This window comes from Anthonomus grandis, chromosome 5 (assembly GCF_022605725.1).
Source record: "Anthonomus grandis grandis chromosome 5, icAntGran1.3, whole genome shotgun sequence".
NCBI classification, from domain to species: Eukaryota; Metazoa; Arthropoda; class Insecta; order Coleoptera; family Curculionidae; genus Anthonomus; species Anthonomus grandis.
Genome location: NC_065550.1, coordinates 23,407,056 through 23,428,154, shown reverse-complemented (window position 1 = coordinate 23,428,154; position 21,099 = coordinate 23,407,056). Strand labels below are relative to the sequence as shown.

The window sequence follows — 21,099 nt, the reverse complement described above, 5'->3', positions numbered from 1 at the left end:
TTAACTGTTTTAAATTGCTCAATAATATTAAGCCTACACAATTTGTTCAAAGACTAGATTTATTTTTATGTTTTGAAAAACGTTTCTTACCGTATACCATCTATTGTCAAAATATCAAAATTTTATAGAGTATTAACTGACAAGCCAAAATATTTATACTGCTTTGCTAATAACAGATTATGATTTACATTGTCATGTGCCTTTCAAAAATCAAGCAACGCCATACAAGTGCAACATTTACGTTCTTTATTAGATTGAACATGATTAATGATTTTAATACATTTTGAATCCTGGATAAAATCTTAATTGGCATCCTGCTAAGATACTGTTGATCTCTACAAACCCACTTACCTCGACAGATATATTACGCTTTTCAATAATATTAGAAACATCGGGTGTGGGTCCGAGATCTTTAATTTCTAAAGAATTAACAATTTTTGCTAATGGCTTAACAATAGTCTTTTTCCTTACTGTAGGATAAGTGTTATCAATAGTATAGGAGTTTATGGTTTTCAGCAAAGGTTTGATTTAAAAGGGCAGGCACAATTTGTAGGCAGATTAAAGCATTTTTTGATTTGTGTTAATTCTAACTTATCCGCGGTTTCTCAAAGCTCTTTTCCTTTTTGATGTACCACTTGTTTAAAGAAGGTTATTTTTTCTCTAATGACAGCGTATTCACTTAAATTTTGTAGTACTGTAAGAACAATTGTGATTTTGATTTTTGGTATTTTTTAATGACTTTACCTCTTATTTTAATTAATATTTCAATTATTTGGGCTATCCATGGATTATAAGATTCTTTAGATATTTTTTTATTATATTTATTTAAAATATTGGTGTAAAAAATATTTACTTTTTCAACAATGTCTCTAGAGTGGTTATTAATATTTTTATAATCTCTGCAGTTTAAGATCTGATATTTTAGATTTTCGAAATAGAAAATATATAAGACAAGAATAAGTTAAGAATTAAGATATTATTTTAGACTTTAAATATAAAGAATTCAGGTTTTGGTTTTCAATAATCACAATGCAAATTGAGGTATTTGTGTTTTAATTAATTCTTCATCAATCATTAGTTATATAATATTAAATTCAACAATCATTAACCAGCATGTATTAACTAAAAAAATAATGTTTAAATTTAAAAAGAGAGATGGAAGATATAAAGGGTAATGAAGAAACATTGCATAATAATGGATGCAATTAATAATCAATTCTTTTATAGTCGATCCTGATAATAATTTTAACGTTAATTATTCCATATATGTAAAAAATGTAAGATGTGTAAACATTTTAGAAATCATATTTAAACCCCAAAATAATAGTTTTTAATAACTATTATAAATTGGTTAATAATTTAATATAAGTTACAATTATTTAGGTTTTTGATATATGTGTTCATTATTGTACATTTCATCAAATTTCTTTGGATGATTTCATAATTTCATTTAATTTATGCTAGTAGAAATCACTAATTAGGCAAAACTAGTAATCAACATAAGAGACTAATGAGGATCTTAAAATAAAGTTAAGAAGTAAAAGAAGGAAAAGAAACAAAAAATTGAGTAAATGGAGAAAATGAAACAAATTAGTAGGGAAATAAAAAGAAAATTGAAGTAAATTCAAACCTCTAAATAATTTTTTATTTATTTATTTTGTTTGGTATTATTTATTTGTTTTGTATTATTTAATTATTGTTCCTTGCTTATTTATTAAAATAGTAGCTAGATTGTAAAAGTGCATAAACAAATAAATAACGCTTAAATTAGACTAATCTAATAAGACTAATAGAGCCAATGACATGAAAAAGGTCATTTATCAGCATTATACTTAATATGGCCTTTCAATTTGAAATTTTTAGATATTTAGGCAATTAAATGCAAATGAACAAGAAGGGTTTTAAATGCAAATATTAAAGATAATTGAACAGATGAGGATATGTCCATATAACAACCAACAAATATTTTAAAAAAACTATAAAAATTCTATATTAAAATACATTTTTTGTAATAAATATGCAGCAAAATTATTTTTAGACTTGTGGATTATATCCAATCTATAATTACTGAACTTGTTTACTTAGAATTGAATAGTAAAGCTAAAGTAGACTTGTCTCCTAATTTGCCTCTACCAAATAATCTAAATATTTTGTCATCGCTTCGGAAAATAATGACATAATATTGCGCATGTTGAATTATTGTTTCTCGCTACTCTTTCCGTAGGTATGCCACATAAATTTCTGTTCAGAAAAATGTTGTTTTGAATGAATCTATTATAGGCCCATTTCTAAAAAATTCTAAGCCAGAAACATTTACGGACTTAAGATATGTTGGCTTATTACCGGTCTTATCAAAAATCCTTAAAAAAAGAAAGTTGTGTATAGGCAAGTAACAAGATTCCTTTTAAAAAACAGTATTATAGCTGATTTCTAGGCAGCATTTTAAGAACATCGCAGTACTACCACTGCATTTTTAAATGTAACTGATAATATAATTAAAGGTATTAATAATTAACAGCTAACGTCCATTGTATTGCTAGATTTTTCGAAAGCATTTAACACGGACCCGATGTAGGTTTGATATAAAATTACGAAAGTTCTGCTATTTTTAATGTATTTATTTTTTTAAACTTTGATTTATTTTCAACAATTAAAGACTGTCAGGTACTAGCTTTTGCCGATGATTTAAAATTGTATTTTAGTTTAAATTGAAACAAGCTTTATAGACTTAGATATGCCAAATAGTCATATTATATGCTTTTTGGTAGTAGAAAGTAATGCATTTCTAGTAAAAAGTAGGTTTGATCCTTATTACGGACTTGCGTTAGTAGTTTATTAAAAAAAATCATATTGTAAGTTAAAAAGGTTATATGCTAAGGGGAAAATCCTAAATTTTAATTTAAGAAAAAAACTTTATAAACATGTGATTTTTCCATTTTTTTAATTGTGCGAGTATGATGTATGGTGCCTGTTTAGATTTGCTAAGGATAATTCAAATCTAAAAGGTGCAGCATACACCCAGTCAATTTGTGTTTGGACTCAGAAAGTACGAGCCAATTTCTTAGAAACTGACGGTATTATAACATTTACATATAAACTAATACTAACTATTACTTTTAGTTATTAACGAGTTAAGTTAAAATATAGAAATGAGACTCATGATATGAGAATTCGTACCTCACACCAGCTTTTAATGTGTAAGCTTAAAACAGTCCTATTTCGAGGAAGTTTTCCGGATATGTCTGTTACACTTTATATACTTTCTAATAATATAGAAAACTCGATTAAGAAGTTAAGGCCACCCACTTAAAATAATAAAATTAAAAGTAAACTGCTCGCTGACTTTCTTGATTTTTAATTCTTATAAAGCAAGAAAAATATTGAGTGTGATTTGTTTTCAAATAAAATTTAAATTAGAATATGTAGGATGGATCCTAGGATCTCTACGACTGTGAATGAATAATGAATGTACATACCTACAGTTTTTATAAATTGAAAAGCCAGTTCTTTAGTATCTATTGTTACTCTGCTACTTAAAATTATTATAGCATTATTATAGTAAGTTAAAAGCTATTAAGCTAAATATCGCCTGTTTGATTTATTTTGATATATTCTGTAATATTTTTCTGTATGGAAATAAAGACGTTTTTTATTATTATTAATAATAAAATCAATATTATTTTTCATATTTAGTTAAAGGCAAATTTTAACTTTTACTCAAAATTTTACACCATATTATTTGTCATCATAAAACTATAACATCACAAGTGCCGAACCAGTCCAAATAGAAAATTCAAACTATCTCGGCCCCCGATCAAAGCCTTAATTAAGTTATTGGATTTTAGCCAAACCCTTCGTTAGTCGGCCATTAAATCGCGTTTCTAAATTAACGGTGCATCAAAAATAATCTCTGTTATTTCGAATACGGACGATCGGTATCCAAGGATGCGCATATATTAAATTGGTAGTTTGGTAGTAAAAGCCGACCCCTACGGCTCAAAGATGAAGGCCGGGGAAATTTAAGGGTTACCATAAAATCTCTAGATATACGTATACTCTTGAAACTGGTTTGTGGAATATTTAATTGGATTTAAGGTATGAGAGAGTATTTAGTGAAGAAACGTATCGGGTTTTAATGATTTGGGTTTGTATTTGTATGTTTTATATTATAATTAAATATCATGATTATTGGCAAGTAAAAAACGCTTATTTTATGTACACTTAAGACACATACATGCATAGGTACAAATCCGCTTCAGAAAGTAATTAATAAAGAAATGTTTTCTTAATAAATAATCAAAATAATCAAGAATAATGAAATCGTCTAACTTACTATTTTTCTATATAATAAAACAATATATAAGCGTGATTTGTTATTTTCTTACAAGTATTAAAGTTATTTTTAATTAATGCACTGGAAACTATTATCACTCTATTATTAAAAAATACTTTCAAAATACATACTCTTTTAATAGGACCGTTAAAGTAAACAGTGCGTTTAATGATCCTTGACTTATGTTTATTTATATAGATATTTTATTATCGTATTATCACCAAATAGTACTTTTGACCTATGTTTAAAAACATTCTGAACTTGAAAAATTTACAGAATGCTTAGAAGAAAAATTAGAAAATTAAATTGTGTATTTTTATTCTTTGACAGCTTTAACATTTTAAATAAAATAACTATTCAGCTACGTTGTTATATATTCCGATTCACTTCTGACTTTATCCTTTTTATTTATTTTGCCAACATCGGTCTTAAACGTTCTCCTGTATTATTTACCTAATTTTTATTTTATCATTTTTTTATGACAGTCATTCTTTAGCCATTTTATTATATAAGTGTATTTCGTTTTGGATGTTGATCTAAAATCAACTTTGAATACAGTGATGTAAATTGTCTAAACCGATATTAGTATAGAAATTGTTTTAAAAAAGTACATTATTTCGTCGCTGATCTTACCAAGGGGCGAAAGCGCCAATTTGTTAATTTTACAGGAAAGCGTTTTAAAGAAAATAGGTCCTATTTGGAACACGATTACTTTTTAAATAGTTTATTAATTATTTTACTGTCTATGGTGTTACGTAGGTCAATATACATGCTTACTAAATATATGTGTAAAATTTGAATACCTATAAGTTATTTACTGCTAAAATTGACCCAAATGGACGTTCGCCCATTGGTTAGATTTTTTGAATGTTATATAGGATGTTCGCCTGTTCTATTATACAAATATTCCAATTAAATAAAACATGTAACCGCTCTTTCAGGTATTTGTTTATTCGTTATGAAAGGTAGATTTATGAAAAATATTGTTAATACAACTTAACAGTAACAACTAGTTTCAGTAAAGCTAACGAACTAAAGAATAGCAACTCCTATACATCAAAAATTAAATAATATTTTAAAAGTAAACATACACATTTTAACAGTAGATACTAGAGGATAACCACAAAAAAATAAATGATAATTTCTTTTATTAATTTATAAATAAAGATGATCGGAACATACTAAAATTAAAAACATTTGGCTGTTTATTCATGCGGAAGATCTTTAAAATATTTTTGAAATATTGGATCTTTTACGACCGGCGTCAGACCTGTGCATAAACTAATAAGATCATTGTACTTATCTCGAGAGAGTTTTATCAAGTCTTTGTTTGAAAGAGGTATAGGCTGAGTCATGATTTCAAGCGTATTTCTTTTAAGGGGCAATACAAAGTAGTTTTCAGCAAGGTGACTGTTCTTTAGTAAAAGTTGTGAAATATTGTCTTTGTCTACCATAACCTCCTTTACTTTCGTCCAATCGACATCCTCGCCTGTTTCGAATTTTCTAACCGACTTTATACGAATTTTTTCAGAAAGAGATTTAAAATTATAAAAATCATTTACATTCATGCTACTAACAGTGTATGGTAGATTTCGTCTAGCCAGTTTTAGAATAGGTGGAAGCTGAGCAGGTATAAAGATGTCGCCGGCCAAAGACATAGCTGTTGATACTGTTGAAGCTATGGGCCGAATCGCCCTCGATTTGACCATGGTTTGTTTCAAAAAAATGTAAACGCATTTTTTTAAGGTTTTTCTGCTATTGAATGCAGCAGCATAGTAAAAACAATCGTGTTGCGGTTCTGACCGCCGCAACCATCTGAAAAAAGGTATACTTCACGAAGGCCACGATCGTCTAATTCACGATTATTATCGTGTCGTAACACAACCGTTTCGTATCGTATCGTAACACAACCGTTTTTTTCAAAACACTACTATTAACTATAGTAAAAATGGGCTGCGCTGCAGAAAGATGTAGGCATAACAGCCAATCTTACTATTGCGAGATCTGACAATTAGGCAAAACTCCATTTTGTGCATGTTCGCCTCTTAGTCTGATTTTATAATGTATTTAGTGTCGCTTACGCCTATAAGACGAGAGTTTTAAGTTATTTTGTAAATTTAGAGTCAAATAAAAGTCTACGTAACTATACAATAGTAGTTCATAGGTTAATCATTCAAGTTAATTAATTAATAGCCATTGATCACATATTTGTTTTATTTAAGTTTAAGGTCAATTTAAAGCAATTCAACCATTGTTGAAATTCATTAATTTAATAACTGTGCTCTCTCTAAATTTACTCCAGCTGTCTCCAGAAAATATAGGAACCATATTATCAGCATAGGAAATAGACGAACCATTAAATAATAGAATTCCCATAAGAGAATTTATTTATATAGAAAAAATACAGGTCGCAGTTCAATTCCCTATGATTTCCTAGCTTTTCTATTTTTTAACTGACTTTTTGTTTTTCCTATTATAACTATTTGCTACCACTTACCCAGATAGTTCTCAAAGACACCCAACATAGCTCTCCCTCACAAAATAAGTACTTACAATACCTAATAGCAAGTGATAGGGAACCATGTCAAATGCCTTTGCAGAATCGTGGAAAACCGGCAAACATCAGAAAGTTAATGAAAAGTAAGAAAATAAAAAACATCTCAATCTTAAAATTTTGATCTTTGCTGTCTTGTATCAGAATTGTTGCTTTTTTAGTTATGGATGAACAATTTCATTAATAATATTTTAACGAAACGGGAAACATCTCTTAGTTAACTATTTAAACTAGTTTTTAATTAATTTTAAAACTCAATATTTTTGACACTTTCTACAGGAATTTTGACAACTTTTGGCTGATTTCTTAGAAATAAAAAAAAGTCAAACTTTCAAAAAATTAAAGTTAAAATAAAAAAAAATTACGTTATTCAAAGACACTTATAATATACGTTTTCTTATCCAGAAGCCTGCACTTACTTTATTTTTTTCAATATGCCTCTGTTTTCATTCTCATTTTTATTTGTTATCTTATAACAGAGAATTAAATAGAGCTCAATTTAAAATTTTTGACAATTTCTAGAGGAATTTCGGTAACGAAACAAAGCTTTCAGAGAAATAAGTTCAAACTTCATAATTGGAGTTTCCGTTACAAATAAAAAAAAAAAGACGGATTCTCTTTGCAAATATTTAGGAAAAAATAAAAAAAAAATAAAAGATTTTACGTCATTTGAAGACACATAAATAATGCGACATTTTGTTTTCGAGAAGCCTCTATTAACTTTATTTTAATTTTAATACGCCTGTTTCCATTGTTAATTTTATTTGTTATCACTATTATGTCTTTGTTGCTTATCACTGTCAATGTATAAAACTAAAAGAATTGTATAGAAAGAATACAATTCACAGTGTATGAAAAATGGTTTTTGCTAATAACTATAAACTTAAATTGGAAGTTGCATTTAATTTTTTTATTGTATTTACTTAAAAATTTTGAATAAACATACTTCTGCCTTCTGACGCTTTTTTTATTAGAAAAAAAGAAATCACGAAGAAAAAATTTTATTTGAAATACAAAAGTAAAAATCCTTCCCAAGTTAATTAAAACAAACAAAAAATCAGCATCTTTTAAAAAATTAAAATAAATTGCTAATGGTTATTGAAGAAAAATTATCAGATTTTTATTAATTTTCTTATATTATTATTATATTAAGGATTCTTTCGGTTCTTCCTCATTAAATAATATTTTAATGAATCCTTTAATAATCCCCTTTGAATTCCACTTTTCTTAATGTTTCTTCAAGAACTTTTGCTGCATTATTACCTTTTTCCAAAAAAATTGAACTTTTCTCTCATTATCAAATCTTATCTATTTTAGTCATTTTAGTAAATTATTGTTTCAGTACCTGTTTCTTAGGCAATTTCTTAATATGTTTCACTTACTTCTCTGTCTTGATTTTGTTTTAAATTTCTATTTTTGAACACATTTGCACGTCGTTTCATGAATAAAACTTACCTTTTTACTTAAGGTGCAATGATTTCTTGTAAATGGTAAAGCAGAATAACAGCCCTGTAAAAAGATATTATTAAATTTAAGATGATGAATGAATTATTTTTAGTGTTCTTTTACCACATCGACTATGAATATAATTACATACCTACCATATAATATATTTCAAAAGAAATATGGGTGAAATAAAATTTTGAAATAATTAACTATCACTATGAATTACATACCTACCATATAATATACTTGAAAAGAAATCTGGGTGAAATAAAATTTTGAAATAATTAAACCACAAAGTATTTACACGTATTCCGAAACGTAAACTAATTTCAACGTAACCGCCCAGAAGCTACCGAAAGACTAATCATAAAGAGGTAGTACCAATTTGCGGTTAAATCGAAAACCACAGCGTCCAAACAAATCCACCTAAAAGTGAAATCGAGAGTGAACCTCATCCTATTGTTAAGCTTATTATCCCTTGCCTGCATGCAAATACTACAACATTTTTATTGCCGCACTAAAATGGTTGGCACAGTAAAATTTTATACCTATACCTTTCAAAATAAAGGCGGTAAAAGTAAATCTCTAGGAGGAAAATATAGCGTTATTATGAAATGTTGTATGGAAATCATATGTAGATTGTCGAGTAAGTTGAGTTTCCTTAGGGTGCTGTTTGAGAAAAAGCGGTTTCCTTTTAGAATATAAATCGAAATATTTAAATTTTAAATTTTCTTTGTCATGGCACGCTCAAGAAAACAAAGTAATAAAATTTCGGTTTTTATTTCGCATTGAAAATTATATTACTGTTTGCGATAACGATGTCACGGCCGTTTTCAAGATATCAAGATCATAAAACTTAGAATTTATTTTTTTACCTAATTGATTTACTTTAAAAATCAGTGCTATCAAAAAAGCCTTTCATACAAACTTTTTTTGAGATATTTTGATATCAGCTTTGTCAAAAAATTAGTTTTTAAAACCTTTTTTCGTGCACTGCTGAAGACAACATTTCGTTTTGAATTGTAAGACCCTAGAATTTAATTTTGGCTTAGCTAAGCAAAAAATCACTGTATACTTGACTATTAAGTTCTTCAGGGAGAGCTTTAAACCTAAAACTTTAAATATGGTAACACCACATTTTTAAAGAATAAACTGGTACAAGAGTGTACAATATAATTGTGTAATTTACTTCGAAGTTAGAAGTTGTATCATTGAAGTCTTTGATTAGCTTCTTAGTATGAAAAAGAGACTGCTAAAAATAGTTCCTTTTAAACAAACTCATACTGAACAAAAACAACAGTATAACGTTGTTGAATGCTGTTTCTATTAAGAAAGATGGAAGTATATTTATAAATGTTTTTAGGTATGGTCAAAATAGTGTTATTGATTTTAAAGCTTTAATCCATTTTTACTAGATATTTTTTTATATCTAGATTAAAAACACTAATTTTATACTTTTATTTCGGTGGTATTATAATACTAAATTTTTAAGGAACAAACTGATACAAAAATTTTCAATAAAATTGAGTAATTTACTAAAAGGAGGATATAAGGATGATATAGCACATTGTATTTATGATTTACAATATCAGTTCTGATATAAGTAATAATTTTATTTTTTAGGAATGATACCACTATAGCTTAAAGTTGTATAATTGATGTCTTTGATTAGCTTCTTAGATAAAATGAAGAAGAGAATACTGAGAAGTGGTTCTTTTCAAACAAGCTCATACTTACATACATAAACAACATTAACAACATAGTTTTTGCCTTAAGAAATATTGAAGATCCGAGTGATTGAGTCTAGAATCAAGAGCTAGAATCAAGTTCTAGAATCAACAGCTCGGCGGACTTTGATAAAGTTGCCATAGACTCTGTTACTTCTTAAGGCATTGAATTGTCAGTTACTCAAATATCTTCTGTAAATTAATTTTAATTTTTTTGTAGACGTAGGTTTTTAAACAAAGAAAGATTCAATTTCACACATCAGCAGTAATAATAAATTTAAGAAAGAATCTAATAAAATTATATTGATAAAGTTATAAACAGATAAAACAGAGCTATCTTAAAAAAAACTTCCATACAAACAAACAATTAAACAATAAGCAAATCGAAAAAAGACTAAGACAATGAATTTACTAAAAACTTGTCGATAAATGAGATGCGGATGAAAGGTACAGTATCAATATATCATAGAAACCAGGAGATATAAGAAATATTTTAGGACATTTTAATAGAAAATAAAATAATTATAACGAGGTCGTAAAAATATAGAGAAACGAGATCATTTATAGATGACAGAAAAAGATCCTCATGATCACATGAAATAAGACAAATAAGAAGACTACAAAATGACTAGTAATAAAATTATTTACAGAATGTAAGACAGAAATTATACGTACATGCGTATTATAAGAACTGATGAGAATGATACTCTTTGAGTTATTTCAGTACATTTTTAGCTTACTAAACTTTCTGTCACATCACTATTATCCTATAGCAATTCATGATTGCTGTACTTTCTTTACTGTATGATCTTAATTATCTGTAAAAAGAAATACTAGACGGTATATCGAGTCATACAATAACAGTAATAGCGCATCATTCACTTCACCTTCTCTTATTTAGAACCAATTTCTCTTTTAGTCCTCCAACTATCTGTTTATGCTCATTACTGCTATATTTGGAGCTCTTTATATATTTATTGAATTTTCCTTCAAGTAGGCGTACTGAATTGACTTTAATAATACTTTTCCTCTATACTGAAATATAAGCTACTTGTACTCATTGCATCATATATCAGACATAGAATCCAACAAATGAAAGTAGGTAAAAATAAATGTGGCGATCTCTGAAGTTCCTCAGAGGTTCAGGCATTCGCCCATGCTTTATTGTTATTTTAATACTAAATTATAAACTTCTTAAGACTAAGTCAATGTTCTTGGATGAAAAGAGAAGTCAAGAAATATTCTCCATTCTTAACTATATACAGGTTGGAGAATTGAATACTACGCATTGCCCAAAATAATGGCAACACCGCTTCCTCTCGTTGATAAGCAGTAGACTCCGGTCGTCTGATAAGTATTTGTTGCTTTTAGTTTTTACAGAATAACAATATTAATATCGGCATGCTTCATTTTGCTGTGTCACTGCACGCTATACTATTGAATTTTAAAGCGCTTTTATTTTTTATTCAAGTTAATATGGCTGTTATGCAAAAGAGTTTAAATTATTAATTAGTTTCGTAAAGACAATTTGGCAGTACAATGTAGGGATTTGTTTTCAATTATATTTGAAATTAGACTGATTCCTTATAAAAAAAACATTTTGAATGTTGTTTCGAATGTTGAGATATCTTTTTGCCTTTAACACTATCATAATTTCCTTATTTTTTTCAAATTTTATATTAATAATAAATGCCTTGATCCATATCTTTTGCTCTTAAAAATTCAAGGATAAAGAGAACTCTTCGTACACTAACAGCTATTTCTTGTAACATTTTGGCTTGACACTATTAACTTCCAGTCCCGTTTTACCAGTTTATTTCCAGACCGATTTCACACCCGATGGTAGTAAATAAACACAGCTGTCAATAACACTAAGCAATAGTGCCTTTCTAAAAATAAAAAGTCCGGGAAATGTCGACGACAAAACATATTCCTGCCAGTTAGTTAAAATTTATATAGCCGCTGCAAGCTGACGTTTACATTTTATATTTATTTTTGGCCTTGTATTGACACTTTCAAATTATTAAAATTAACTCTACTTGTAGTAACTTGTTATTTCAGAGAAAAACTTTTTGTACCAGGCTTTAATATTTAATGTTTCAAAGTTTTTAAGTACAGGTAACACTGAATTATATGTTTTAGTATTTTCTTACATTGATTTAAAAATTATTATTGAATGTGATATTATTTAAAATTTAACATACATATTTTTTTACACTAAATAATTTACAACACTTAATTTTTTCTTTTTGTTTTAGATACTGAAAATCTGGTTTAGTATCGCACCAGGAATACTAAAGGCTCATTTAAGATTTTAATAAGGTACAGTATAATAAAATAACTCAGTAAATAATAATAATATGAGGATGATAGGTTGTATTTAGTAAAAATATTATGAATTTTAGTAATTATATTAAAATTTCTAATCTAGATTTACCTCTTTCATTGTGGCGAATTTGATGTATTTTTATTATGAAATTATATTATTTTTGTGGCGGTTTAATAAAGAATTGATATCTAATTTTCAAACTTCCATTGTCTTTATTTAAAATTTAGTACGACCTTTCAGTTGAGAAGTTGCTACAACCATTATCAAGTATAAACCAACAAAAACGACGATCTTGAAGTATCCTGATTGAATGTAACCTCCAGATGTTGTGAATATCAACACTGGGCTGGCTGAAGATTCCTTAATTTTCATCCTTTCTTCTAATATTGCTCCTTGCACAAAATTTTTGCTTGTGTCCAATGTCTGTTGTGGCCATTGTACTTAGCATATTCTGCTATTCTTGATCTGGAAACTTCTTGAAATTGGGTTCACGAATCAGTGTTCTTTTTCCCTGACTTCCAGTGGTCTCTCCTTTGCCTCTCTAAATTCTCAGGGAATTTGGTATACTGGCATTCTGGTTTGGTCTTCAATACTAAGTTTTGTATTTTCGAAGTAAAGACAGTCCTGATATTAAACTTTCAGGTAATTCTTTCAATATTTTTTAAAAATACCTTAATGTACAGAATTGTAAAAATCCTATAGGATCCTTTAGTTGCTATTGCTCTTTCCTATGAGCCTTATCACGTTGCTTAGATACCCATTCTGTTGTTAATTTTTTGTGATCTTATCTATTTCCTTGTTTAGGTCAATATTATTGTTGCATATTGTGGCTGCTCTCTTATACAGGTTTTTAATAATTCCCACCTTTGTTGAACTAGGATGATTGAGGTTGTAGTATAGGCAATGTCCTGCATTTCTTGGTTTGCTATATACTGATGTGCTTATAGGCGTTCATTGTTGTTCTTTACAAGAACATCTAAGAAGGGCAGTGCTGACTCAGTTTCCAACTTCATCATGAATTTAATGCTTGGCCAAATAGTAATGAGGTGCTCCAGGGAGTTTGCTGGCCTTGTATAGCTTCTGTCCAAAATAACAAATGTGCTATCGACATATCTAAGCCATACTTTGGGTTTAAATTCAGCTGTCCTTATAGTAGGCTCCTCAAACAATTCTATGTGTATGTTACCACCACAGAAGATCAGGGAAATATCTGGTAATATTATATGATAAAAGTTGAATAGTTGCTAAATGTATCCTGAAGGTGATTGTGTCTTGTTTATTAATTCAATTCCCTATATAGCTTATGGCTAATTATATTTAATTTGTATAATTTTAATAAGAGTACAAATGTTAAATTAAAAACTAAGAATCTTTTAATCTGGAAATTTTATGATCGACACCAGCAATACATCTCAATATGCGTTTTTGATCTTTGAGAACCTCTGCTGCTCTTAGAAATATGTTCGAGAAAAAACCCCAATACTTTAATATAGAGTGTATATCTGTATCTCCTTTGCGTCTGAATTTCCAATTACAATAACAAAATTTATTAGAAAAAGAATCCAAATAAATAGCAAATTATATTAATAATTCAATACATATATTGGTACCACTAATTTAAAAATCTATTATAACATTATATAACCTATTATTCTCTCTCTTTCTCTGTAGCTCTTGCAAGCCAGAGTAAGTCTTCGCTGATTCAACAATTTTCCTCTACTGAACTCTGTCTTAGCTTTTCAGCTTCTGCGATATTCAGAGTTCTAAGATCTGATTCTATGTTGTCTCTCCACTCCCATAAAAATTGAACAACTCTTGCATCTTCCTGTCTTTTGATATGACCGGCCCATCTCAGTGTTTCGGCTATAATTAGGTATTTTTAAAATGGCCGGTTGGACATATAGTACGGGTCAGTTCTTGATGTAGTCGCGTACTTGGTTTCACCTTAATTTATTTTTAGGCCACTATTTTTCGCTGCAGATTCAATTTTCAATAATTCTTCTTTAACGTTAACAGTTGAATTTTCAATGATGTCTATGTCATCTGCAAAGGCCAATATAAGAAGAAGGCCCTGATTTTTAAATAAAATAGTCTTTTTCCTTCCTCCGTTTTTACTTCCCTTACGACCTTCGCGAAAACTATATTAAAAAGATGTGGAGAGATGGCCTCTCTATAATTGAGTTTCTATATTTGAATTTCTCTATTTTAGGCCATTATTTATAGTAAAAAAGATTCCGATTCGTACTGCAATTACGGAACATTCCTTTTATACATCTATTATGCCTTGCATAAAATCTTACCTACTGTATTTTATTTAGATTAAAATGGTGACATTTTTAAAAAAAATTATTAACGTATTTTTTTAGCAATTGCATTTTCTTTGCCTAATTGATTCATCAATTGGCAATAGATCATCCCAATCTAAAATTTTATACAACTGTGGAGTTCCTGAGGGCTTCACTTTTAGGACCACTCTTATTCCTGATTTTCATAATTGGTTTTAATTTGCTAAATATTTATGGAATATTTACATTGCTGACTTTACAAGTCTATCGTTCAGACAGATCATCAACAACTTAAGTTCTGGTGTGACTTAAGTTTTCTCCTTTTGAACTAAATCAAAACCAGTATTGTGTCATTTAAATGTAGTCTGGAGAATTCTTTTGTCTAAAGTGTGTCCATTGAGTGGTATCCTGAGACTAAATTTTTAGGTGTTATTATTGATAGTGACTTAACATTTAAATCACATATTGTACTACTGCCCAGCAAAATTGCATTGGCTTGTATTCCTGTTAGAACTAGAGTTATAGAACTCGGTCACTCGTTAGCAAAATCTGTTTATTTTGCTTTAATCGAGTTAAAGCTAAGATATAGTATCTCTTTTTGTGAATATAGTAGCCAGGACCTCATGAATGCCATTCTTGTTTAACAAAAACGCGCTGTAAGGTATATTTGTAAGAAAAAACTTCAGGGTCTTTAAAACCTTTAGTTAAAAAGGATAAAATGTTGGTTTATATGATCTTATCATATCAGAAACTGTCTTATCAACAAAAATTGGCAAAAGCTTACATAAACAAATTAAGTGTATAAGTATAACATGTAACCTCTAACCTTCTAATGCCAATACCTTTACATGTGACATTGAATTCTATATTATCCAGAAGCTCTTCAGGAAGAGAGTCCAAAATTTACTTGTTGGAGAAGCCTATTAGGGTCTGATTGAATTTTATTGTGATTTTAATTGGTATTTATGTTTGTCTCTTTAATATGTATGTGATCTGTTCTTTTATTATATATTCTTACTTTTTACGACAACTTTTTCAATGTATATTAGTTGTTGCATTTTTAATTTTATGACAGTACTGTTTAAAATATAAAAGCATGTTTAATTTGATTTAAGTTCTACTCAATTTTAAATTTATTGCGTATAATAGTTATATCTTCCAAGTACATGATACGAGATGAATAGCTTTTGTAAGTTTTTGTTAGTAATATTGGCTTTTTGTCTTACTAATTTTTTTTATGATTGTATAATTTTCTTTTAAAGCATTAATAATTTTAGGCGTTAAAAATAATTTTAATTACTATAAAAAAAAAGTCTTATTAGAAAGTAAACTTTAAAGTAATGCTTGAATACAAAGAAAATATTCATAAATAAACAGGGTGTTTTTTACTATTGCGACAAAATTCAGGGCCTAAATCAAATTAGAAAAAAAAATCTCTAAATATATATCCTAAACATCTTTGGTTTTAAGGTACAAGGTGATAAAGTTGTATTTTCAATAAATTTGTTACTCGTGTAGATATTTACATTTTTTTGAAACTCAAGGATCTTAAATTACAATGCATTATTTTTATTTAAATAAAAATTATATAATATAATTTAAATAAAAAAATGCACTTTATGTTTTTCTATATAGCGAAAAGCAGAAAAATTGTTTAATTTCTGATGGAAAAACCGTGCACCCAATAAAAAAAATCCAAGATATCAAATATGCAATAAAAGAAATAAAGAATTCAAAAATATTCATTTACAAGTTATGATGAACACGAATGGTGAGAATTCATATTTAAATTATGAACCTCTGTATAATGGCTCTGGAAATATGGAAACTAGATACCAAATTTCAGAAAAATATTTATAGAGGTACCAAACTTATGTAAAAAAATCCTTTGCATAAGTTGAGAACGTTGTTCATAAGAATTTTTTTTTCTCGTTTTCACACAAAGAGCACATCCCTAATTTTTATCGTAATTCTAAAAAAACACCCCCTAGAACACTTTTATAGATTAAGATAATTTTTTTATTTCAAAAAACATCTAGTATCATTAAATATTACTTAATCTCTAATTTCTTATGCCCCTTTTTGAAGAAATATATGTGATAACCCCTATAATATTTCTATAAGAATTATCACTCATATTTTTTATATCCCAGACATTAATAACATAACCAACTATGGAAATATTTCTATCCCATGAAGAAATTCCAAATTTAACCCTCATCTAACAGCCAGACAAGTATATTTTTAGCAGTCGTATCCGTTTAGACATAGATAGGGGCCATGCGACCCTCACTTTTCAGGCCCATATATTTTCAAACTTTATAGTGCTTAGTTCTTATTGGTTGACTATGCAACGCATCATTTAGGCACAGATTCATGGACGACTTCTTCTTTTTTATTCTATGCATTGTTAATTTCGGAGGAAGCCGTCGCATTTTTACAATTTCAGGGACACTATTTAGGGTTGTTTCGGGATTTATTTGCGTTGTCGTTATTTAGTAGTGAAAGTGAGTTTTTGCTAAATCGTGCATATAAAATGTGGGTGGTTGATGTTGAGTGTAGGCAGAATGCTGCTGAATGTCAAGGTATATAGTTTAATATTTTAAAAGTTAGTTTCGTTAATAGAATAATTAACTGCGGCTAAATAAATCGGCTTTTCTGATAGCAATCAATTTTTTGTAGAATAAATATATCATGTACCTAAGGGTTATGCATAGTAATCTCAAAATTCATTAGGTTTTTGGGCATTTTTATCAAAATAATTTTATTTACTTATGATTATTATTTATTATTACAAAAGTAACAATGGTAGGAGATGGTCTGGTGGTTACTAAGTCTTAAGTGAGGGTATGTTCACTTCTCGTATTTGTAAATCCTTTCACATATGTCTCAGGTACTTTTTCACTTTTTCTGTCTATTCTATATTATTTTAATTATTCTTTAGTGCAATTCTATATTTTATGATCAAGATAAATTAAAAAAAAAGTTGCTTTATATGATTTTTTAATGTGGTTTATAGCCTAATATTTTTAAATATATTATTAGGCTTTCTACAGTTTTCCTTATCAAAATTTTTAGTCTGTATATATTTTTTTGCAAACCTCTAAGAAAAACTCATTTATTATTTTCAGTATTTTTTTTTAAACATTTACTAATTTTCTAATTATTTAACCGTATAACAAGTATGCGGTTAAAGAAAACGTGAAGTATCCCACCACTAATTTTATTTATTTACCTCGTCCTCAAAACTTAAGTATTTTGGATTTAGTTAGTTTAAAAATGTAAGGCCTAGTCCTAGGATGATAAATATAATATTTTACCATAGAAGAATATTAATACAGTTAATCTGCGTCTTCTTTTTCTGGACTTTATGAATGGAGAAGCTCTTCTAACATTACGATCTTGTCATTTGCTTCCAGACAGTATTACAATTTTTATTTCATTAGAGATATTTTAGAAATGGCTTTGTAAAATGGTAAAGCTAAGCTACAGTATGATCTTTCTTCTGTTGCCAGTTACAGTATTCCAAAGCTGTAATTTCTTTTTCCAGACTCTTTCTATAGTCCAGGTCTATAGGTTTAATATTATCGATCTATCGAATAAATATTGTATTACCCAAAGCGATATTGAAATAAATTTGACTGAAGTTAATATTTTATCTATTTACTTATTTAGTCATACTAATGACAATTTCATAGCTTTGTTTCATAATTTTTTCATACAACTTTCATTGTACTTATTTAAAAAATATTATTTTAAATTTAAGTTACAATCAACTTGTATAATTTTTTTTAATTTTAAGGGTACAATAAACTTAACAATAGACTTGTCAAAAATTAAGACATAAAACCAAACTAGGCTGAAAACTGTAAAATCAATAAAAAGATAACAATCCACAAACAGTAATCCAGTCAATCGCCGAATGGAAGTCTATAAAAAATTTACAACCATTTAAACTGCTAATTAAAAGAGGAAACAATAACGTACGTCGGACATATAAAACAGTTATTAAAACGACTTTCAGAGTTTTTTTATATACAAACACACACGATTAGAATAATGACTTTTTAACATAGAGAGTGAAGATGCCAGCCATATAACATTGTCGGTATACTTGATCGAATTAATGAATGCTTATTACGTTAAAAAAATCTTTTTCACTATTATTAAGAACTTCAATGTATGAGCAACTATTTATGCCTCATGATCATTTTGAGTACTTATATGAAAAGATTTATTTAGGAACATAAAGCTTTTTATCATATTTTTTAAAATATTTCATAAGTTATATATTAAATATAATATTTTATTGGTTTTATTATTTATTAATTAATGAAAATTTTTACGAAGAATTTTTTTAAATTACAAAAAACATTCATTTTTAAAATTATTAAAAACGAGTAATGGGTCTGCTGCATCAAATATCTAGTTAATGATTTTATTGATTTATATATTTTTTTTATGACAAAAAGTGCTTTACTGGTCTGATGATGCCCTTTTAAGCAAAATATGTAACTAAAAAAATCATATTAAAGACTTACGATATGAAGATTTTGAATTTTCTTTATTTTTTTGAAAATCTTATTATGAGTATCATTTTTTATTTGTTAGGGTAAAGAATAACTCTGAATTTAAGCAATTAGTTAACATTTACTTTTAGCAATTATCTTATTATGGCTTTAGTAATAATATTTCTCAAATGTTATTTACATTCTATTTATCCAACAAAAAGCCAATGGTGGTCCTGGAAGATCAAACTTTGCAGTACCTTAAGGATCCGTTTTGGAACTCGCCTTATTTCTGTTGTATGTTTCTCAGTTATTTAATATTGTAGAATACTGTCAGATCTAAGGTTTTGCCGATGATACGCACATTTACCACTCTTTTAAGGCTGAATCTGTGTTAGAGGCATCTAAAAAATTATAGAACGGTATTTTTAGAATTTCCTTTTTTTCCTCTTAAAATAATTTATTTATTTATTTTTATACTCAACCACATTGTAAATGTAAGTACATATGACAATTGCAAACAAGCATAAAATAAAAAGAAAAAAGAAACAAAAACAAATATCTGCATATCCTCTAAATTATAGGAAACAATATAAACATTATCAGAAGATGCGTTAAGAAATATTTTAGAGTCTGAAGACTTTTGGGAAAGTATGGAAGACTCAAACCAAATGCGCTTGAGCAAGAAAAGTGTATCCGTTGGTGTTCCAAACAGAGAAGCTGTGTTAAAGGAACTAGAAAGATTGGCTGAAGAGAGTGACGAGAATGAAGAGGAGAATGAAATACTGAGCGACCACAATTCCGAAACAGAGCAAGAACGAAGTTTTCTTCGGAAGAAGAGTTGCCCATCAGGAACAGTTGGTATGGAAAGAAAATACCAAATGGTCAAAATCAGCAGGTATTAGAGGTAGGACCCCTGCTCATAATTTGGTTACTATCTTGCCTGGCCTTATTGGCCCGGCTCGTAAGAATCCTCCACGTCAGCCTGTAGATGCTTGGAGTCTACTAATTTCTAATGAGATGATACAAAAGTTAGTTGATTTTACCAATTTGAAGATAAACTCCACCAGAGAAAACTAAAAAAAGTCTAAAAGGTTTGCTCAGTCACAAAGTCACTAAATTTTGTCCTTCGTTTACTGAAAATAGCAACATATGTGAAATCAAGGCGTTTTTTGGGTTGTTCTAGCTTCAGTTCATCTTTAAATCTAATCATGAAGACGTCCGTTCTATATGGGCAACAGATGGGACAAGAAGACCTATTTTTCTTGCTACTATGAGTCTGGTCAGATTTTCGTTTTTATTGAGCTGTCTCAGATTTGACAATGTAGAAACCCAAAAAGAAAGAGTAAAAACTGATAAGTTGGCCGCTGTGTCGGAATTATTTGATGAGTTTGTAGCTAGATCAAAGTCATGTTATTCACCGGGAATTTACTAAACTATAGACGAAATGCTTGTACCGTTTCGAGGAAGGTGTGGATTTCGCATGTATATTCCGAACAAACCTGCCAAATATGGAATTAAAGTGCAGGTTTTGTCTGACGCTAAAACGCATTATCTCGTAGATGCAAAGATTTATGCCGGTTCCGAAATAAAAGTTGATGGTACAAAAAAGCCTACATTATCAAATCCAACAAGAGTGGTTCTTAGGCTTGTGGAGGCACTTGTTAAAGGCACTAAAAGGAACATCACCGGGGACAACTGGTACAGTTCAGTGGAATTCGTCGACGAACTCAAGAAAAACAGTTTGGCGTACATGGGAACCTTACGAAAAAATAAAAAATCTGTACCACCGTAATTTAAACCGAACCAAAAACGTGCAATTCATTCATCAACGTTTGGATTTACTTCTTCAACCACTATAGTGAGCTATGTGCCAAAAAAAAGTAAAAGCGTTATATTACTTTCTAGCATGCATCA

The 21,099-nt window shown here is 28.6% G+C and overlaps 3 protein-coding genes across 6 annotated transcripts in view; 2 read left to right on the top strand and 1 right to left on the bottom strand.

Moving 5' to 3' along the window:
• LOC126735861 (NADH dehydrogenase [ubiquinone] 1 beta subcomplex subunit 2, mitochondrial-like) overlaps positions 1–21,099 on the bottom strand; it is a 490,931-nt gene that overhangs the window by 191,382 nt on the left and 278,450 nt on the right. The gene's annotated exons all lie outside the window — the stretch shown is intronic.
• The window catches only part of LOC126735856 (homeobox protein abdominal-B), a 246,806-nt gene that overhangs the window by 68,769 nt on the left and 156,938 nt on the right, over positions 1–21,099 (top strand). For all 3 annotated transcript variants that reach the window (XM_050439940.1, XM_050439938.1, XM_050439939.1), the window contains one exon: positions 12,319–12,382. The gene's annotated coding sequence lies outside the window, so the exon portion shown is untranslated. The remainder of the gene's footprint in view (positions 1–12,318; positions 12,383–21,099) is intronic.
• On the top strand, positions 20,630–20,977 carry LOC126736246 (uncharacterized). Its single transcript, XM_050440510.1, has one exon. The coding sequence runs from the start codon at positions 20,630–20,632 to the stop codon at positions 20,975–20,977; it is 348 nt and encodes a 115-aa protein (XP_050296467.1).

Bases quoted from the DNA above. Each gene is read 5' to 3' on its own strand.
- LOC126736246 (XM_050440510.1), top strand. From the start codon at position 20,630: ATGCTTGTACCGTTTCGAGGAAGGTGTGGATTTCGCATGTATATTCCG.